Genomic DNA, 16,630 nt, shown 5'->3' with positions numbered 1-16,630 from the left:
AGAGTTTCGGTTCCAATTTGGCATAAACCATGATTTTTCTCTGTTAATTTTAAGGACGTTCTGGTTTCCTCTGGCCTGGTCTCAACGCTCCTGTGATACAAAGTGGGAGAGTCCAGACAGTTACCCAACGAAAAAAAGAAGAACGAGACAGAATTCAGTCTGAAATTGTTCAGCAGAGAGATACATGGGAGAAGAAGAGAAAAATAAAAGTTAAGAGAGAGGGAGGATGGAGTGGGAAATGCTGGGGAGGTGTCCTTCTGGATCCTCCTGAGCCGGGTCCTAATGGAGGTAAGAAAACCAATTATCTGTCTTGGTCTTATTTATTTAGCCTTTCTGATAAGGGGCTCATGGAAAGTGAGATCCAGACTTTTCCTGTGACTGAAAATTGATTTTATACTTCTGTTACATGCCCATACATGAAGCAAGGCAGCTAACAAGTTCTATTAACACAAGTGGCATTTATTAAATCACTGCTTAGTTTAATGTAGCTGTTACACTATTGTATTAAGCTACAGACAGTACGATGTTACACTGTATTACCTTGTGGACTGTTACAGGAGTCATGAAGTATGGAAATATTTTTCTGTGTTCAGTATTGTCTTGAGTATGAAATATAGTCACAGGTTGTTTTATAGTTTCTTGAAGGATCCTATGGGATAAATCAGGCTTTTTTTTCTAGTTCAAATAATGAAATTGGTTAAAGATGATGTAGTTTGAATGTAGCTAATAGAAGTCATTTATTTACTTACTGCCTTGTTAAATATCAAAGTGAAACTAGAGTTCCTTACCTTTTTTTACAGTGCTGTTCTTCAGACCACGAGAAATTCTGTAGTAGCTTTGTTTAATATTTCGAAGCCTAATCCTTCTCAACTAATGAAAATGAGTTCTTATTCATATTCAGCTGAATTTTTCTCGCGAAGCGCTTGGCGATGCTTGTACGTGTGTTGTCTGTAGGCTTTGTGGTAAGATGAGCGAAGACAGACAGTTGATGTTTCCTAGCACTGTTGTTTCAGACTTGTTGCAGTTATTCCAAGCATTAAGCTTGGTCATGTTTCCGCAGCTCCCTTTGTCCAGAATATGTTCCCTCAGTGCAAGCGTGGATCTTGGAACATACATTGTAGCAAGCCAACATGAATGGAAAATTACCTGCATGAAATCACACTTAGGTCTTGCAGTCACCTTTGCTCCCCAGTCTGCCTGGTGCTTTGTTTGTTCATTTCTTACTGTCTGTGAATATTTTCTGGTTACATTCTATTTGCTGTTAATTAACCTTTTGGACATGTTTTGAACCAAGCCATACAGGAGGGAGACCGTTGTCTTTCCAGCCTGATATAATGCCTTTGTCTGTGTAGACTGGAGTTATGCTGGCATTTTTGTAGCTTTCAGCTTCATAGAGTTACGCTGTTGCGGCTGTCTGCTACTTCTGTGTTCCCTTTCCAGGTTTTCCATTCCGGTAGCTGGTACAGATGATTTTGTGGCTTCTGTTACTGTACTGTCCTGAGATGCATTGTTTACCTTGTGAATTTAGGGAGAGCTTGCCTGCCGGTCTCTTAAGAGTATTTTTTGGTTGTCTTCAATTTTAAGAGCAATTCATTCTATTTTAATATCAGCATAATACTGCGTTATACAAGTGAAAGATTTCCTATATTTACTTCCCTGTGTTGCATTTTATTACCTTGAAAGTGAATATTCTGTGGAAGGCAGTGATGTGAGAGTGGGCTTGGCAGACTGTCACTGAATCTTACAACTGTAAAAATAAAAGATTTGAAAAATTAATGAATTATTCTGAATTCCCCATAAGTCAGTGGTGGAATATAAAGTCAAGAAAACTTCATGGTTCTAGTTCCATACTTGGAATACAAGACTATGTTGTTTTTAAATTCGAATATATTTTCAAGTAGTTCATCCCACTAAAAGAAGTGGCAGCTGTTGCAAACAACATTTATGCGTGTATGAATTTCACCTTCCGGTGCTTTCCTTCATTTTGCATTTGGCTGATACTACTGATGCTGATCACTTGCGTTAAAGTTGGCTGCGTGGAGGCTGTAGTAGTCAGGTCCAGTTCTGCCAGAGAGAGGAAAGGGTACTACAATCAAAAAAGGAAAATGAAACTGACAGCTTGTATTATAAATGTGCTTGAGAAAAAGTAGTTTCTGATGAGTATACACTAATTTCCTTTTAATCTGTTAAAAGTTATGGGGATTTTCAGGTCCCCATAGTCATTTCAGCATCTCTTTAGTCAGAGAATTAATGATTTTTCAGGGGAATCGGGATGCTGGCTGTGTGCAAAGCACTGTCAAGATGGTAGAAGGAATAGACCTGAAACCGCCAGACACAATAAATCCTTTTGTCCTGAGACTGTGGTGTGGCTGGATTCCCTTGTGTCTAAGCAAGAGTGAGTTCTGACAGAGATTCTGCAGTTCAGCCCTTCCTGCTGCTCTGGTGTTATTCTCTAATAACAAACAGAGGTTGAGCATATGCTGCAGCTTCCTTTCAGCAGCATTCATATTTTCTAATGAAAACGGGTACAGGAGGTTTGTAGAAAGCTGGATGTTGTTAGCCTTCAACATCTGACAGATGTGGTTGAAATTGACTGATATGTTAAAAAATAAATGAAAATTGTGGATATACTGTGACTGTATGTGTGCCACTCCTTTATGGGGATCTTCTTCCGCTACACCTTTATTTATTGTAAATGTGAGTAGAGAAAGAACAGTATTTCTCAGTTGAAAATACCATTGTTTTTCTTCCAAGTTTATGGTGTTTCTTTGCAACTGAGGAGGCTTCAGAGAAGGAGCAGAGTGCCTGTTGGCATTCATATCCTCTGCTGTGAGCGAGAAGCCTCTTGTAGGCTAACAGATCTCTAAATTGTGCCAAGATGTTCATATCTGTAATCATCTTGGAGGTTACATGTAAATGATAAAGCAATGTTTGGTGAAGGAATGAGCCCTCCATTCTCCATCATTATACTGTTTTCAGCTTTCCTCCAGAATCTCACTGTAACTACACCAAATAAAATAAGAATTAAATGTTTTAATTAACACTGGTCTTCTATGTTATACTGAAATGCTTTTGTTCATAAGATAATTTGGAAAAGCAGGAGGTTGGAAGGATCTCTTATCTAGTCTCTGTGTGATGTTCAAACAGAGCCCTTAAATTTGTCTTGCTTTACCGTTTTTAAAAAAAATGATTATTTTTCTTCTTTTGTGCTACTCTGGTTATTTAGCTTGGACAGTCTTTGGAAACTGTTCCCATCTTACTTCGCTGCATGTATGGTACTTAAAAAGATGAGGAATTGATTGCAGTTGGAGGCTGGTGTCCCTAATAGAGTACAACGAATATATTTAACAGTTGTCATCTCTTAATTATAACAGGAGCTGTATTGTAATTATAATAAGTAGTATTACACTTTCTGGGAAATTAGAAATTTAACTGGATTTTCTTTAAAACTAGTTTTCTTCACATAAGTTGATTTTACTGAAGAAATGGAAAAAAAAGTCCATGCTTTATAAATAAGAACTATGTGCTGGTTTTTCACTGACCTTATTCTAAAAGAGATTGAATGGAGTCAAATAAAGAAAAGTATGAGGTCTTTTTAAAAGGAAGCAGCTAATAAAGCTCACTTTAGATATGTTTGTTCAAATTATTCTTTTCTACTTATTGCTGAGATTAATTTATAAGTTACAGTTACATAAAAATAATGTCCTTTTGAAATTATACCACCTACAGGGAGCTGTGCTGGTAGACAAGTAATACCAGGAAATGTAATGCCCTGTTTTTCTCCCAACAGAAACTTACGAAGATTTTGAAGCAAGAGTCATTGAGGTAAGCATCACAAATAATTTCAAGGACTTTAAATAACGACCACTGTTTTGCATCAAGCTTGCAATTATTTAACCAGTTTTTACTAAGTCAGTCTTACAGCAATAGGAATTAGTCTGGTATTCTGTTTCAACTGCATGACATAACCTGTCATTCCTTTCATTGGGGCCTTACTTTCTCTGTTGAGCAAATAATACCTGATTCAAGGATGCTTTTGAGTAACTGAAATGGCAGTAAAACATTGGGGTTATTTCTCAGACAAAACTACAAATAGGAAGTTGTATAACTCTGCTTGTAAATTAACTAATTAAAGGGAGGGGAGCGGTGGCACAGGCCAGAGAGCGAATGGAATGAAGATCCCGTTTTGTGTGCCTCTCAAGTAATAAAATACCCACTTAGCCTAGATGTCTTAACCTGTGATATTTGTATCTTCTGGGAAAAATATTCTGCCAAAATTTCCTATTCGTAGTTTTATACCCACTTTATTGTTGTGCTTAGTCATAGAGTAAGGTTGATGCTTTTGACTGGACTAATGCAAATCTTGTTTCCACCCTGATTTCTAAACGTTATTTTGCATCATCTCACTTTTTAGTGAGGTGATGGATAGATAAACAGTTTGATTGATAGATATCAAATCAAAACTAGTAACTGACAAAAGATGTCTGTGTTTCAGTATTTTCCTTTTCTCTGGCTGTTAGTAAATAAGATCTAATATATGCTGTAAATCCTTCTATCTTAATTTGCAAGTAATAAGGTTGTTGCCACATGCTTCTCTCGCAAACTTGATCCTGGTTGTACATCATAGATTCCTATTCTCTGTGCCCTTGAACTGTGACTGGCTGACTAGGGCTTCCTGATGGAAGTGTGGAATATTTTAAAGAACAGCATATGTGCTGAAATGCATTCTGCGTGTCCTAGATATTTAATGAAATCACTGAATCACCTTAGAATAATTTTCTTGTGGTAAGTTAAGAAGCTACAGAGGTTTAAAAATATTTAATCTCCTATATTTCATGACGTTGTCACCTTTTTCAAACATACAGTAACTTCACAGCATGTAACTGGTGGTACGCAACCGCTTGGTTGGTGTGAAGTGATATTAGCTCACTACTAAATCCATGTCACTCAAGATACTTGCTGACCGACAGCAAAACTTCAAGCTAAAGGGTAAAGACCTTAACACTACCAAAAAAAGTTCTTAATTATTTCAACAGAAGCACCACTCAGAATGTGGTGAGAGAAGATAACTTATTTCGAATATGGTAAAGGCAGATTTTGCTTTGAAAGCAGGGTAATCCATCAGTAATAATTTTCTACTTGGTGAAGTGTAAAGTGTTAGTAATGCAGGCGTGTGGACCCACGTTGTGTCTCAATGGAAAAGCCATTTCTGAAGATGACAAGTTGCAACTCGTTCCAAAGCGGATCATTAACAGTTAGTGCTACACACACCCACACTATCACAAAACATTTTATGCTTCCCATCTATCTTACTATTTTTCTTTCATTTGAAATAAATTAGTTGCTATGGAAACCATAGAACTAGTATAAGTATTGTTGGGGGAATCTGGGCTTCAGAAATAAATTGATTTCTGGGGACATATTTGCTCCCAGCCCAGAATCAGATGATGCACAGCATCCAGAAAGGGAGCATCTCTGAAGTGAGAACAATTATTTGCTCTCTATCCTTGCACGTTCCCTTCCCTTCTACTTTCATTGTAATTTTAGTGAGGCTTGTGATTGCAGTTTTACAGCGCTGTGTCCAGAAGTTTATTTTTCAGACAACTAATATCTCAAACCTGTTTATTTTGTTTATTTAATGCATAATGTGTTAAAAGGACTTGATATTTGCTAAAATGATTGATCCATTAGAAAGCAAAATGCTCTACACTGTGACAAAGTGACCACTTCCAGCTGGGAGCATCAGAAGGCCCCCAGATAAGATTTTGCCAAGTCTGTCTCGTTCAGAAGTATTGATCAGTTTGGTGATGGAGAAGGGGCTGTGAGGAATTCAGTGTAACTTGCAGCACTTTTGCTGGGAGGAGATCTTAGAGCCATGCCCAGCTGCCTGGGCCCTGAAGCCCACCAGGGCCTGTGGAGCCCCACAAAGGCAGGCAGCCGTGCCTGTGCAGAGGTGGCAGCAGCAGCTGTGCGGTGGCTTCTTCGCGTAACGGGGCACCCAGGGCGGCAGAGCCCGAGCCCCCAGTGACTGCTGCTGAACCATCACAGACCAAAGGAAGTCCTAAGGACTTTTTGTGAAAATTTGATTTGTGCTTTGATAAAATAAATTAAACCTTGTTATACAAATACTCTGGCACATAAATCAACCCAGTAGCTTTGCAGGTAATTAGAATCAGAGAGTATCTTGAGTTGGCAGGGACCCATAGGGAGTGCGGAGTCCAGCTCCCTGCTCCTCCCAGAACACCAAAACTAAACCATCTGACTCAGAGCGTTGCCCCAGCGCTCCTTGAACTCTGTCAGGCTCGGTGCCACGACCACTGCTGTGGGGAGCCTGTTCAGTGGCCAACTGCCCTCTCGGTGAAGAATCTTATGGAGAAGAACCTCAGGGCACACTCCTGGCTCACTCGGCCTGCCGTCAGCCCAGACCCCCAGGTCTCCTCCTGCGGGGCTGTTCTCCAGCCTCTCGCCCCCCCAGTTCACGTTGCATAGGCAGGGCTACCCCATCCCAGATGCGGGATCCAGCACCTGCTCTCGTTAGCTTTGGTATGATCAGTGATCACGCAGCTCTCCGGTCTCTCCAGACCTCCCTGTAAGGTGTCTCTACCCTCGAGGGAGTCCGCGGCTGCTGCTGATTTACTGTCAGCGCCAGACTGACTTAATGTACCTTTGCCTCCTGTGTCCAGATCATTTATGAGAGCGTGAAAAGCGCTGGCCCCAGGACTGAGCCCACCAGCGACTGGTGGCCAGCCTGATGTAACCCCATTTGCTGTAACTCTTTGGGCCCGACTCGTCAGCCAGTTGCTCACCAGCGTGTTACGGACGTGCCTGGCTGTGTGCTGGGCATTTTGCCCAGGAGGATGCTGTGAGAGGCAATATGGGAAGCCTTGCTAAAATCCAAAAAAACCCCACATCTACTGGCTTCCCTTGGTCAACTAGGTGGGTGATATCAAGGTAGTTAAACAGGACTTTCCCCCTGTGAACCTGTTGGCTGTAACTAATTGCGTAACCTTGTCGCTTCAGAACATTCTCCTCTTTACTTACCTGCAGATGAAATTGCTTATTAGATTTATGATCCTTTCAGGATTACCACCAGAACCTTCATTTGCAATTAATATTTAACTACTTTTTTATTGAAAAACTATACTTGTCTAGCTGCTGCTTTGAAAAAGATACTTCTCTCATTTCTGACCACTATCTGAGAGCCAAGGTATTAACCTGGATCAATACACATTCTGTAACAGGTGCACATCAGGTCTCTTTGATTAATATGAATGTTGCATCCTGAAACATAAGGATGTTTATACATGTTACTGCGTAAAAACACCCTTTTATCACTGTAAGACAGACTGTCCATTGAGTTGCCATGCAGTTTTAGATCGGTAGAGGTGACTGTACATCACTTTACTCTTGTTGTTACTACAGCTTCATTTGCTAAACAAGCCTGTGAAACACTGCCTGTATTTTTAGCCAGTATTATGCTGTGCCAGTGTCCAGATGAGGTGTTTGTTGCAAAGTGTTTGAATTTCTATTTAGTTTCATTCACAGTATATCATCTTGTGTTCCACTACCAAAGTTCACAGTGATGCCCTTTTTGGGAGGGATCACACACTCTCTGTCCACTACCACGCACTGTCATATACTGTAAGATAAGCTGGGTTTCCTTTGTGCAAATCCCTTTCAAATCCGTTGATAAAACTGGCAAGGAATAGCATGTTCTTAATTAGTAGGATGCACTTGAAAACAGCTCTTCCGTCTCAAGATTCTGCATTGTGGTCATTTTAAAATCTCATATGCAGATTTTAATCTTTTTGAGACAGCAACTTTATTCTGTGTCTCTAAGCAAGCTAAAAATGCCATTGCTTTTCTTGCCAGACCTTATGTCTGACTGCATTTTTCTTGGAACATGGCCAAAAATCTCCCTTTTTGAGGCAGGAAAAAGTGAACCAGTCCCTCGACAATAAAGTCAGAGCTGCTGCCTAAACTGTGAAATCAAGTGTTTACTTGGTTTGGAGAGAAAGGAAAAGGTTGCCCTTTAAATGGGATTGTAGTCAGAGGGAAGGAGACTGCCATGTCCCAGTCCAGAGCAGGACCGTATGTGTAAAGCAGAGTGTCCCTTTATCTGCCAGTTTTGCAGGATTCATTGCAACACAAGGCTGCACAGGTTTAGGAGCAGGGTGCAAGACATGCAAGAGACCTTAAAGCTACATCAGTATCTAGTCTCCATCATTGTCTCTTCTTCTTTTTTCTTTTTTTTTTTTTTTTTTTTTGGGGGGGGGGGGGAGGGGTGCGGGGGGTGTGTGTGCACGGGGCAGGAAGCGGATACTTCAAGTTAGGGTAATATGTAATGTCCTTTAATAATAATACTTTTACGCGTTGCCTTGTTTAGAGGCTTAGGATAAAGGGTGGAACCAGAAGTACTGAATATCAGCTGTGAACCACATCTCTCATGTGGAGGCAAGAAACTGTTTCCCGTCGTTTTGTTTTTAGCTCTTGACTCCTTGTCTGTGTCACCTGTCTTTGGAATGATGGTCAACTGCTTTTTGCTTGAAATTGTTTTGCCATTCCTTGATGAGGTATTTTCCATATGCAGAAATGTCTTATTCAGAAATCATTTTCACCAGCATTTGAGAATTTTAATGTTGTGAGAATAGGAGTCTTTCCATTGTCTTAACTGAAATGTGTGGCCAGAATAGGTAATATTTTGCCAGAATTAAAATAAAACAGATTTTAAATGGGCTTGAGTAACTAATAGATAGTGTGTACAGGGTGCAAGAGTAACAACAAAGTTAATACAACTGAGAGCAGCATTCAGTTATTTTAAACTGTGTACAAGCATAACCTCGTGGAAAGTACGTTAATATATTGAGTCTGTCTAATTAGGAGAGAGGGATTATGAGAAGCATTTCCTTAAAGGGAATAGCCTGATTCCCACAGCTGCTTGTCTGAAAGTTAAAAGAATAATCGGGCAAGTCAGAAGTTGAGTTGACTGACAGTCCTCTACAGGAAAGCTTCTGAGGGTTCTCTCCTGTCCTGATAAATGAGCAAATGGGTTTCTTTGTCCTTGGTTATCTTCCTACATTTTGCTGAGAGGGCGATCAGTTGGGAATCCATCCATTGGCTTGAATGACTTCTAGATGAATCCCATGTATCAAAATCCTTCCTTGCTCAGTGTCTGAGACATGGAAAACAGTATCAGACTGGGTAACTCAAAGTCATAAGTTGGTTTATCTTAATTTTTTTTTAAATCCTCCAAAGAGGAAAGGAATAAGCTGGTTTACATGTCTGCTGTGATGTAAAGCAGCAGATTTAAATAATGAGCAAGGGAAATTTAAACATAAAGAATGAGTTGCAAATGGAAAGTTGAATACTAGGATGGATTGCCTGGGAGTATATGGGATGTCTGTTGCTGGAGATGTTTTTAAAAACAAGTTAGATAAATCTGTTGAGAGGAGGCAGGGAATCAGTCTGGTAACCTTCTAACCTATTTTCCTATGATTCTTTTAAGATTTCAGGTGCATTTCGTTTAATCTGTAGACATCTTTGTGCATTCCACTTTATTCTAAGTAGCATAATTATTAAGATTAGGGCAGATTTACCTTCAAAGATACACACTCGGCTCCCAAGGAATACTGATCTGCCGCTATGATGAGGTGGAAGTAGATCTGCACTGTTCTCAGTGTGTGATGAGAGGGAAGAGGAATGCTTTCCTCCCTGGCGACAGCTGGGCATAGTCTGTCATCTACTCCATATAGACGTACCTGCAGCAGCTGAACTGTTCTTTCTGCGTTGGATGCATTTGAGAACAGTGTTTTGTCGGAACTTCCAAAGGACTCTAGCAAATCTCCCACTTGAATTAAAAATGTATTTCCTTCCTTCTCCTCATTTCTAGAGTCCCCTCTCCCACTAAATGTAGTGAATCCCTCCGTCACTGAGCTCGTGTTTCTTCCTCGTGTTCTGTTTGCCCTGAGACAGCGTTGATGCCGATGTTTTCTCATATGTCTCTGCTACCCAGCAGTGCTCTTTTATGGTGACAATAAAGACATCGAGCAAAATGACTTTCCAGTATCTGCTGCTCAAAGTGATGATAACATCCTTGCAAATGAAAAATAGGGTCTTTTTCAGGGTTTTTTTGACAGTCATCTTTAAAATTTTTTGATAGACCTTTCTTTGCCTTGCTGCCTGAGTCATTTTTTTTCCTGAATAAAGTCCTCATATTTTTTCTTTTTTTTTTCCATTTTAAATTTTTTAGTGTTCCAGTGTAAGATGAGTGTTTGTAGGGTCCCTTCTGTTATTTTGACAAAGTTATTTTACTCATTGGGTATGATCACTACTGAATTTAAAACTAAATTGCTGTTTAAAATCAACTTTGACTTTTCAGAGTCTTCAACAGAATGTGTGAAGTGGTACCGATATGCACAGAACCAAATTAAATTAAAATCAGTTCAATGAGGGATATCTTTTCTGTTAATGAGTGTGTTCAAGTCTAAATCTTAAGATGACATTTGGTAAAGGATCTGACCTTCAGTGGCAGTTCGTATTTAATGCTCTATGCCACATATATCTAAACAGACATGAATATAAACCTATACAAATGAGTTCAGTTTCAAGATTTTTTGTTTTCTCAAGTATCTTTGATACATTCCTGTCAGATTTGTCATTGGTGCCTAGAGATGATAGAAAATAAAATGAGTAGCAAACTTGCTCAATGTCAGAGGTGGTTTGTTGCAATGGATTGCATGCTTCTATACCTTGCTGCACGTGCTGGTGTGCACATGTCTAGACTTCCCCAAAACAGCCTTTAAAGGATGGTATTATTGGGCAAAAAAGCTGGTGAACCATGTGTAAGTGGATCGTCTGATCCATTTACATACCAAACTCCCATTGAATAGTCTTTAGGTATTACGCTGAGAATAATAAATGCAACAAAAATGAACATTTACATAAGCATTAATGAGATGTCCTGAATTGCACTGTATACTTTTTATACATTGGGTTTTTAATATGCAAAATGAATGTATTGTTGTCAGGTTTAAAACCACGTGTGTGTAGTTTCTTCTGAGATGTTGAAGAATCAGAGGAGCCTTTTCTGTTAGTTCCTCTTAGATCAGGAGTAGCTGTACACACAGCAGACTGTTGTGGTGGGATTTGGAAAACCTATACGATTTGGTAAAGCTTGTTTAAATAAATGAGTTTTTGGAGTGAACTGGGCACACTGGAGTGAAGTGGGCTTTGACTCTGGTGTAGCAGGGGCTGTTTGGACCACTTAGCCTTTAGCCGTGTCTGTGTTGGAGGGCAGCTTGTAACGGTTGATTTGCATGGGCCCCGCTCATAAAAGTGATTTTGTTTGATGGGCCCTGCAGTTGGCAGTGCTTTCAGTTAATTGAAAGGGCACGCTGCAGAAAAGTGGTTGTTGTTTTGTTTACTGTGACATGTCACAGCTGTCTGTCAGTTTGGATACTACACTAGGTATTTACTAAAGTTGGCCATTCTGTGCTGGCATAATTATTTACAGTCAAATTCATTCGATTAAACAACAAAATAAGTTGCTATGCTCTGCTTCCATGTGTTATAGAAATCTATTTCGATGCTTTATTACGTCTGAATAACAAAAAAACTTTTAGAAGCAGGCTGAGGCTCTGCTGTTATATGAGATTACCACAGATGTCAACTGAGAAAGAGGAGTGCTTTTTGCAAAAAAGTAGCAGCAGCAAAAACTTCTGCATTCAAAGGCAGCAGTGAGCCCAAGATAATGGAGTCCTATAATTTTCTGATAACAAATATGAATTTTGAAATAAACAGATCTTTTTTAGCATTCTTATTTTAAATAGATTGCATACATGATGCTCTTTCTATATGTCTTTTCCATTATCTTTATCTTCACAACAGTACAGGAGATTAAAATAATGTTTGCTGGGAAATTATGCTTTGCAGCGAGAAACGGAAAGCCATTTTTAAAAGGACTGTCTTTCGAACAAAACACAAAAGCCCCTTTCTGTTGTAATTATTCTACTAAAAAAGCTGTGCTGCCCTGCTAAAAGAGAAACATTGCTTATTAAAGTTTTTCTTATAATGTAGAAACAGAAAAGCTAACTTGATTTTTCCCTGCTTGTAGAATAGAGTACAAACAAGGTCAGATTTTTCGGTAAAGTAGAGCTGAAGCCGCCGCAGAGAAGCAGCTAGCTGGGGTGAGTGTGAAGGGGCAGCAGCAGGGACTGTGTCTTGGATTTGTTTCTGGCTTTCCCGCAGACTGTCGCATTACTTTAGAGTAGGTGGCTTGGGCTACCTGTTTCTTTCTTTCCCTGCCAACCTGAAGGCACATTTCCCATTTTGCTCAATATATTATGCATAAGAAGAATTGCTGTGGATAGAACTGGTGGTAGTATTTACTGTTGTTTAACATAATGTAGTAATAGTAGTAATTAAAATTTACCGCTGTGGTTGACGTATGCCGATCTTATTTTAACTGGAAGGTTAACATTTCATGTTATCAACCATCCTCAGATGAAATCAACACGGTGACACAGTACAAAAAGTAGCCGGCATGTTATCCTGTGTCGTGGTAGTATTTGCCTTGCAGTGCAATGAAAATTAGAAAGTGAGACCTAGTCATCAGTACAGCCTGAAAGCACGTAACATGAGGTTAGTGGCCCTCTGAGTCTTTCATAAAGGAGAGCTTTCTAGGAGAGAAGATAAGGTGTAAATAATGTCTTCTGCAAAAGACAGATCTCAAGTATTTTTGTCAAACACTGACGTTTGCTGCCAGTTGTGAAAACTCTGCCTTTTGTTCACTTGCTGTTATGTTTATGCTTTTTTGTTTTCGTTACCTGTTTCTTAGAAAGATAACTTCAAAGAATTTTGTGCAAGCATTGTCCCATTTTAACCTGGTCAGTGTCAGAATAGTTAGGATATGGTACTGTAATTTTTAAACAAAAAAAAAAACCAAACACTGATTTGTGTGCGAGTGTTAAATTGCAGAAAGTTACGGGCTTGTCAAAGAAGTTCAGGTCAGGCAATGCACTCAATTTATAGAAATAAATGGTGCAGAAGGCAGCAACATAGACACTGATACTATCCTTAAAAGCTGCTTTCTGCAGATATAAGTACACTGGTGCTTTGGTTCATATACAGAGCTTCACATGTCATGAGCTGGGTACTGGGATGTTGGTATGGTCTTTTTTCATCCTTAAAATGCAAAATCATTTTACACTGTTGAATTAGTTCAGGGTCATCTCTCATTCTTTCTTACGTTGTACATAAAACTGTACGTGACCTTTTTCTTCTGTGTGTTTGTGTGGTTTTTGGTTTTACTTTCTAAGAGTGTTGGAAGGGAGAGAAGAAGAGAGGACAAAAGAGATGTTTTTTAATACATGCACAGTAAAAATAGCTAACTGGTTCTTCCTCGGCATCAATCAAAGTAAATTGCATTGAGTGGATAATTGAGTGTATATTCTGAGAAGCGTACAAATTACATTTTCCCAGGAATCGAGTTAGTGATGAACTCTACAGAAAGCCTTTGAGAAGAAATACTTTTGTCTTATAAACAAGATAGTGTGCAGTAAATGAAGCCAAATTCTAGGTCTTCCCTAAATCTTCTCTACCTTTTTTTTGCACGTTACCTCCAGTAGTAGTATTTACAGACTTTATTCTTAGTTGAATTGGCTTGAAACTTAAGCAAAACCTGTAATTTCTTAAAGCTGGCTTTTTCTGTCAGGTGAGTTTGGTCGTTTGCTTGTTCTTCCCCTGTTTTCTTCAGACATTCAGCTAGTTTTGAAGCACGCTTGTTTTGATTGTCTGAGACCTGTTGGGGTGCAGTGTTTACCTCAAGCACTTTGGAGAAGCAAGACTGAAGAGAGCAATTTGGGGAAGAGCAGTTTTCTGATCACGGTCTGCACAGCTTGCATCTGATACGGGTTGCTGCCCATGTGCAAAGTAGCGTTAGATTTGCTTGTCATGGTCCATTTGGATTGCTCAAATTTAGATAACTGCAAATTAAACTTGATCTTATGAGTTTACAAGGAAGGAGAACAAACATCAAACAATCACTCAGTCGTCTTTGTACTGACTAGACTAACACATGAATTCACTAGTTCATCACTTAACTCACGAGGTTTCTAACTCAAAAGTTCCCTGATTCATAACTCATAACTTGTAATTTGTGCATCTGTGAGCAAAACAGTTGTCAAACAAGAGGAGTAAGAGTGCTCCATCCTTCCCCGTATCGCAGCGGGAAGCGCGAAAGCCTCAGCAGTATGGCTGCTGTCAGATCCGCTTCAAAATCTTTGGGGGCAAACTGACATATTTATGCCATCCAGCTCGGAGGTTTGGTCTGTACCGTTGCCATGAGTTAGAGGATTCTGAAGAAACTGCCAGACAGTGTGCGAGGGTGATGGCTGTGGGGGACAGTGGCAGTGGCTGCACAGTGACCTACAGCCCTCCCTGGCCATCGCGTTTGCCTGCGCGTTGCTCTCGGGCTGACGGAGCTGCTCCCAGCATACGGAGCTGCTCCCAGCATACGTCAGGTCTTAGCGGCCGCTGTGTGCCAGCCAGAGCCTGAGCGGGAGCAGGGTGAACACTCACTGTTCCTAGCTGGAAAAGACGAGCAGAAATTTCAAGGTTTATGTTCCGGCAGTTGAATATCACCTGTACTTATTTAACCGTCTGAATCCATCCCCTGGCAATGTCAGTGGGGCAGCAGAGAGATGGGTTGGGGGGGGGACTCATTCTGTTCAGGGGCAGTGGCGCTAGGAACCACTAGGCTTTCTTTACCAAGCCACAGAGAACTGACTTGCCTTGGGATTCCTGAGTAGCTTTGTGTTGGCACGTAGAAAGCAGGGTAAAGTCAGAAAAACAAAGGTTTGTTGCATCAAAATGATGTGAAGGACCTTGTCTTATTTCTAAATGTATTGCGCATGCAGCTGTAGGGAACATGAACACAGGAGAGAGTTACAACTGTATCACTCTATAGTCATTTGTTCTGCATCCATTAAACAGAAATAAATTGTCGAGGTGCAGCAGGGGATTGTTAATAGAGGATAAGGCCATAGTTCCAACTTCCCACAGAGTAGCAAAAAACCCATGAGTGCGTGTTTGTTTTAAGACCACAGAGTTAATCTCAGTAGACTTCCTACTTGTGACAAAAAGAATATTCCTTAATACACAGTCTAAACCCTTTGTTTCTTTTCATAAGTCATTGGAAATTGTTTTCTAGCTATTGTTTTTACAAAGGGTGCAATAAAAAAGGCTTGTGAAAAGGAAATGCTGCATGAAATTACAGTGTCTGAGATCTGTTGTTTGACGTCTTTGACTGAAAAATTATATGGTATACAGGATACTCTCTGAGTAATAATTTACTTCAAATGAGATGTTGGCTCAAAAGTACTTCTGCGGTATTGGAGCTCTAGATTTTGCTTTTAGAACTACAGGGAGGTTTTTCTGTTCCCTGGATGACACTGGCAGTGTCTTTAGACTGACAATGAATGTTTCAGACAGTTTTTAAGGTAGCATCTGAAGCAGCCTGTCGCAGGAAAGAATGAGAGGTCAGGGCTGTGCACGAGAATTTATTTCTGATATTCTCAGCATTCTCAAGAGTTTTGGCACTGCCTTTAAAGTAGAGTTTAGGGATGCTACCTTCAACTGGTTCTGTGGCTTCAGTAATTAGATCTTTTTATCTCTTTTACCTGTCAGCCTGTACAGATGAAGTAATTGGCATTTGGAACATTCAGAAGCTTCTAAGTGAATTACAATTCGGCGTGATTATGGATCATCCTTTGGAGAGGAAACACGTGTAGTGTGGCTTTGAGCATGCATTATCGTGGGGTTAATCCAAGGGATCTGTACTCAGATGCGAGCTGTAATATGAAGCCACATTTAGACACGCGCTGTGTCAGTAGGGCATTTGAGCTATGTTATTTTTCCTAATGGGTTATAAAAGAGAGAATTTCACACATGTGACAAGGGAAAACTATTAGTACTAAACATGGCTTAGTCTCTCTGCAGATTGGGCTCATTACTGATTTGGATGAGAACTGCACTTGGAGCTTATCCCAGAGCTGCGATGAATTAGCCTGTATGAAAAACACTTCAAGTATCTGGTCAAAACCTTTCTTCTGTTTCGCTGAGTGAGGGGTTGAGGAGTCCAGGTTATTTTCTGTACTGCAGATTCTTTACCTACTGTGTCCTTGGGGGATGGATGCACCGTGAACAGGATGGCTGGTTCTAATCCTCCTGCTTCTCGGAGGTTATAGCTACTGAATCAAATTCTTCAAGACATAAGTCTTTTATTCTAATGATGACCAAGTTGGAGAAAGTACTGACTGTTAGGTTATGTGATAAAAGGCCTGTCTGGCCACAGACAAGGGAGCGCAGGGGCAAAAGCAGGTGGAGGGACCCAAGTAACGCCCTGCTGGCCCTCCTCCCAGGAGCATCTTAGGGGAGGTGTAACCGCATCGGTGGCTCATCTGCACAGACCAGGGGAGCTCAGAGGCAGGCAGGGGAACCAGAACGACAGACTCGGAGACGCAGGCAGCCCTGTCTGGCTCCTCCTGGGGCTGCACTGCACTAGCTGCAGCCCCGTGGTCCAGGGGACTCTCCAGAGCACCCCACAGACTGAGGGGGGGTTGCTGCCAAGGAG

The 16,630-nt window shown here is 40.5% G+C and overlaps 1 protein-coding gene across 1 annotated transcript in view; it reads left to right on the top strand.

The window, feature by feature from the left end:
* The window catches only part of MRPS5 (mitochondrial ribosomal protein S5), a 60,012-nt gene that overhangs the window by 22,701 nt on the left and 20,681 nt on the right, over positions 1-16,630 (top strand). The window contains exons 4-5 of the mRNA XM_040598512.1: positions 55-288; positions 3,791-3,825. Coding sequence (XP_040454446.1) covers positions 55-288; positions 3,791-3,825 — 269 coding nt within the window. The remainder of the gene's footprint in view (positions 1-54; positions 289-3,790; positions 3,826-16,630) is intronic.

This window comes from Falco naumanni, chromosome 6 (genome assembly GCF_017639655.2).
Source record: "Falco naumanni isolate bFalNau1 chromosome 6, bFalNau1.pat, whole genome shotgun sequence".
Taxonomy (NCBI): Eukaryota; Metazoa; Chordata; class Aves; order Falconiformes; family Falconidae; genus Falco; species Falco naumanni.
Note: the sequence above shows the minus strand (reverse complement) of the source record. Positions and strands in the feature narration are given on the sequence as shown.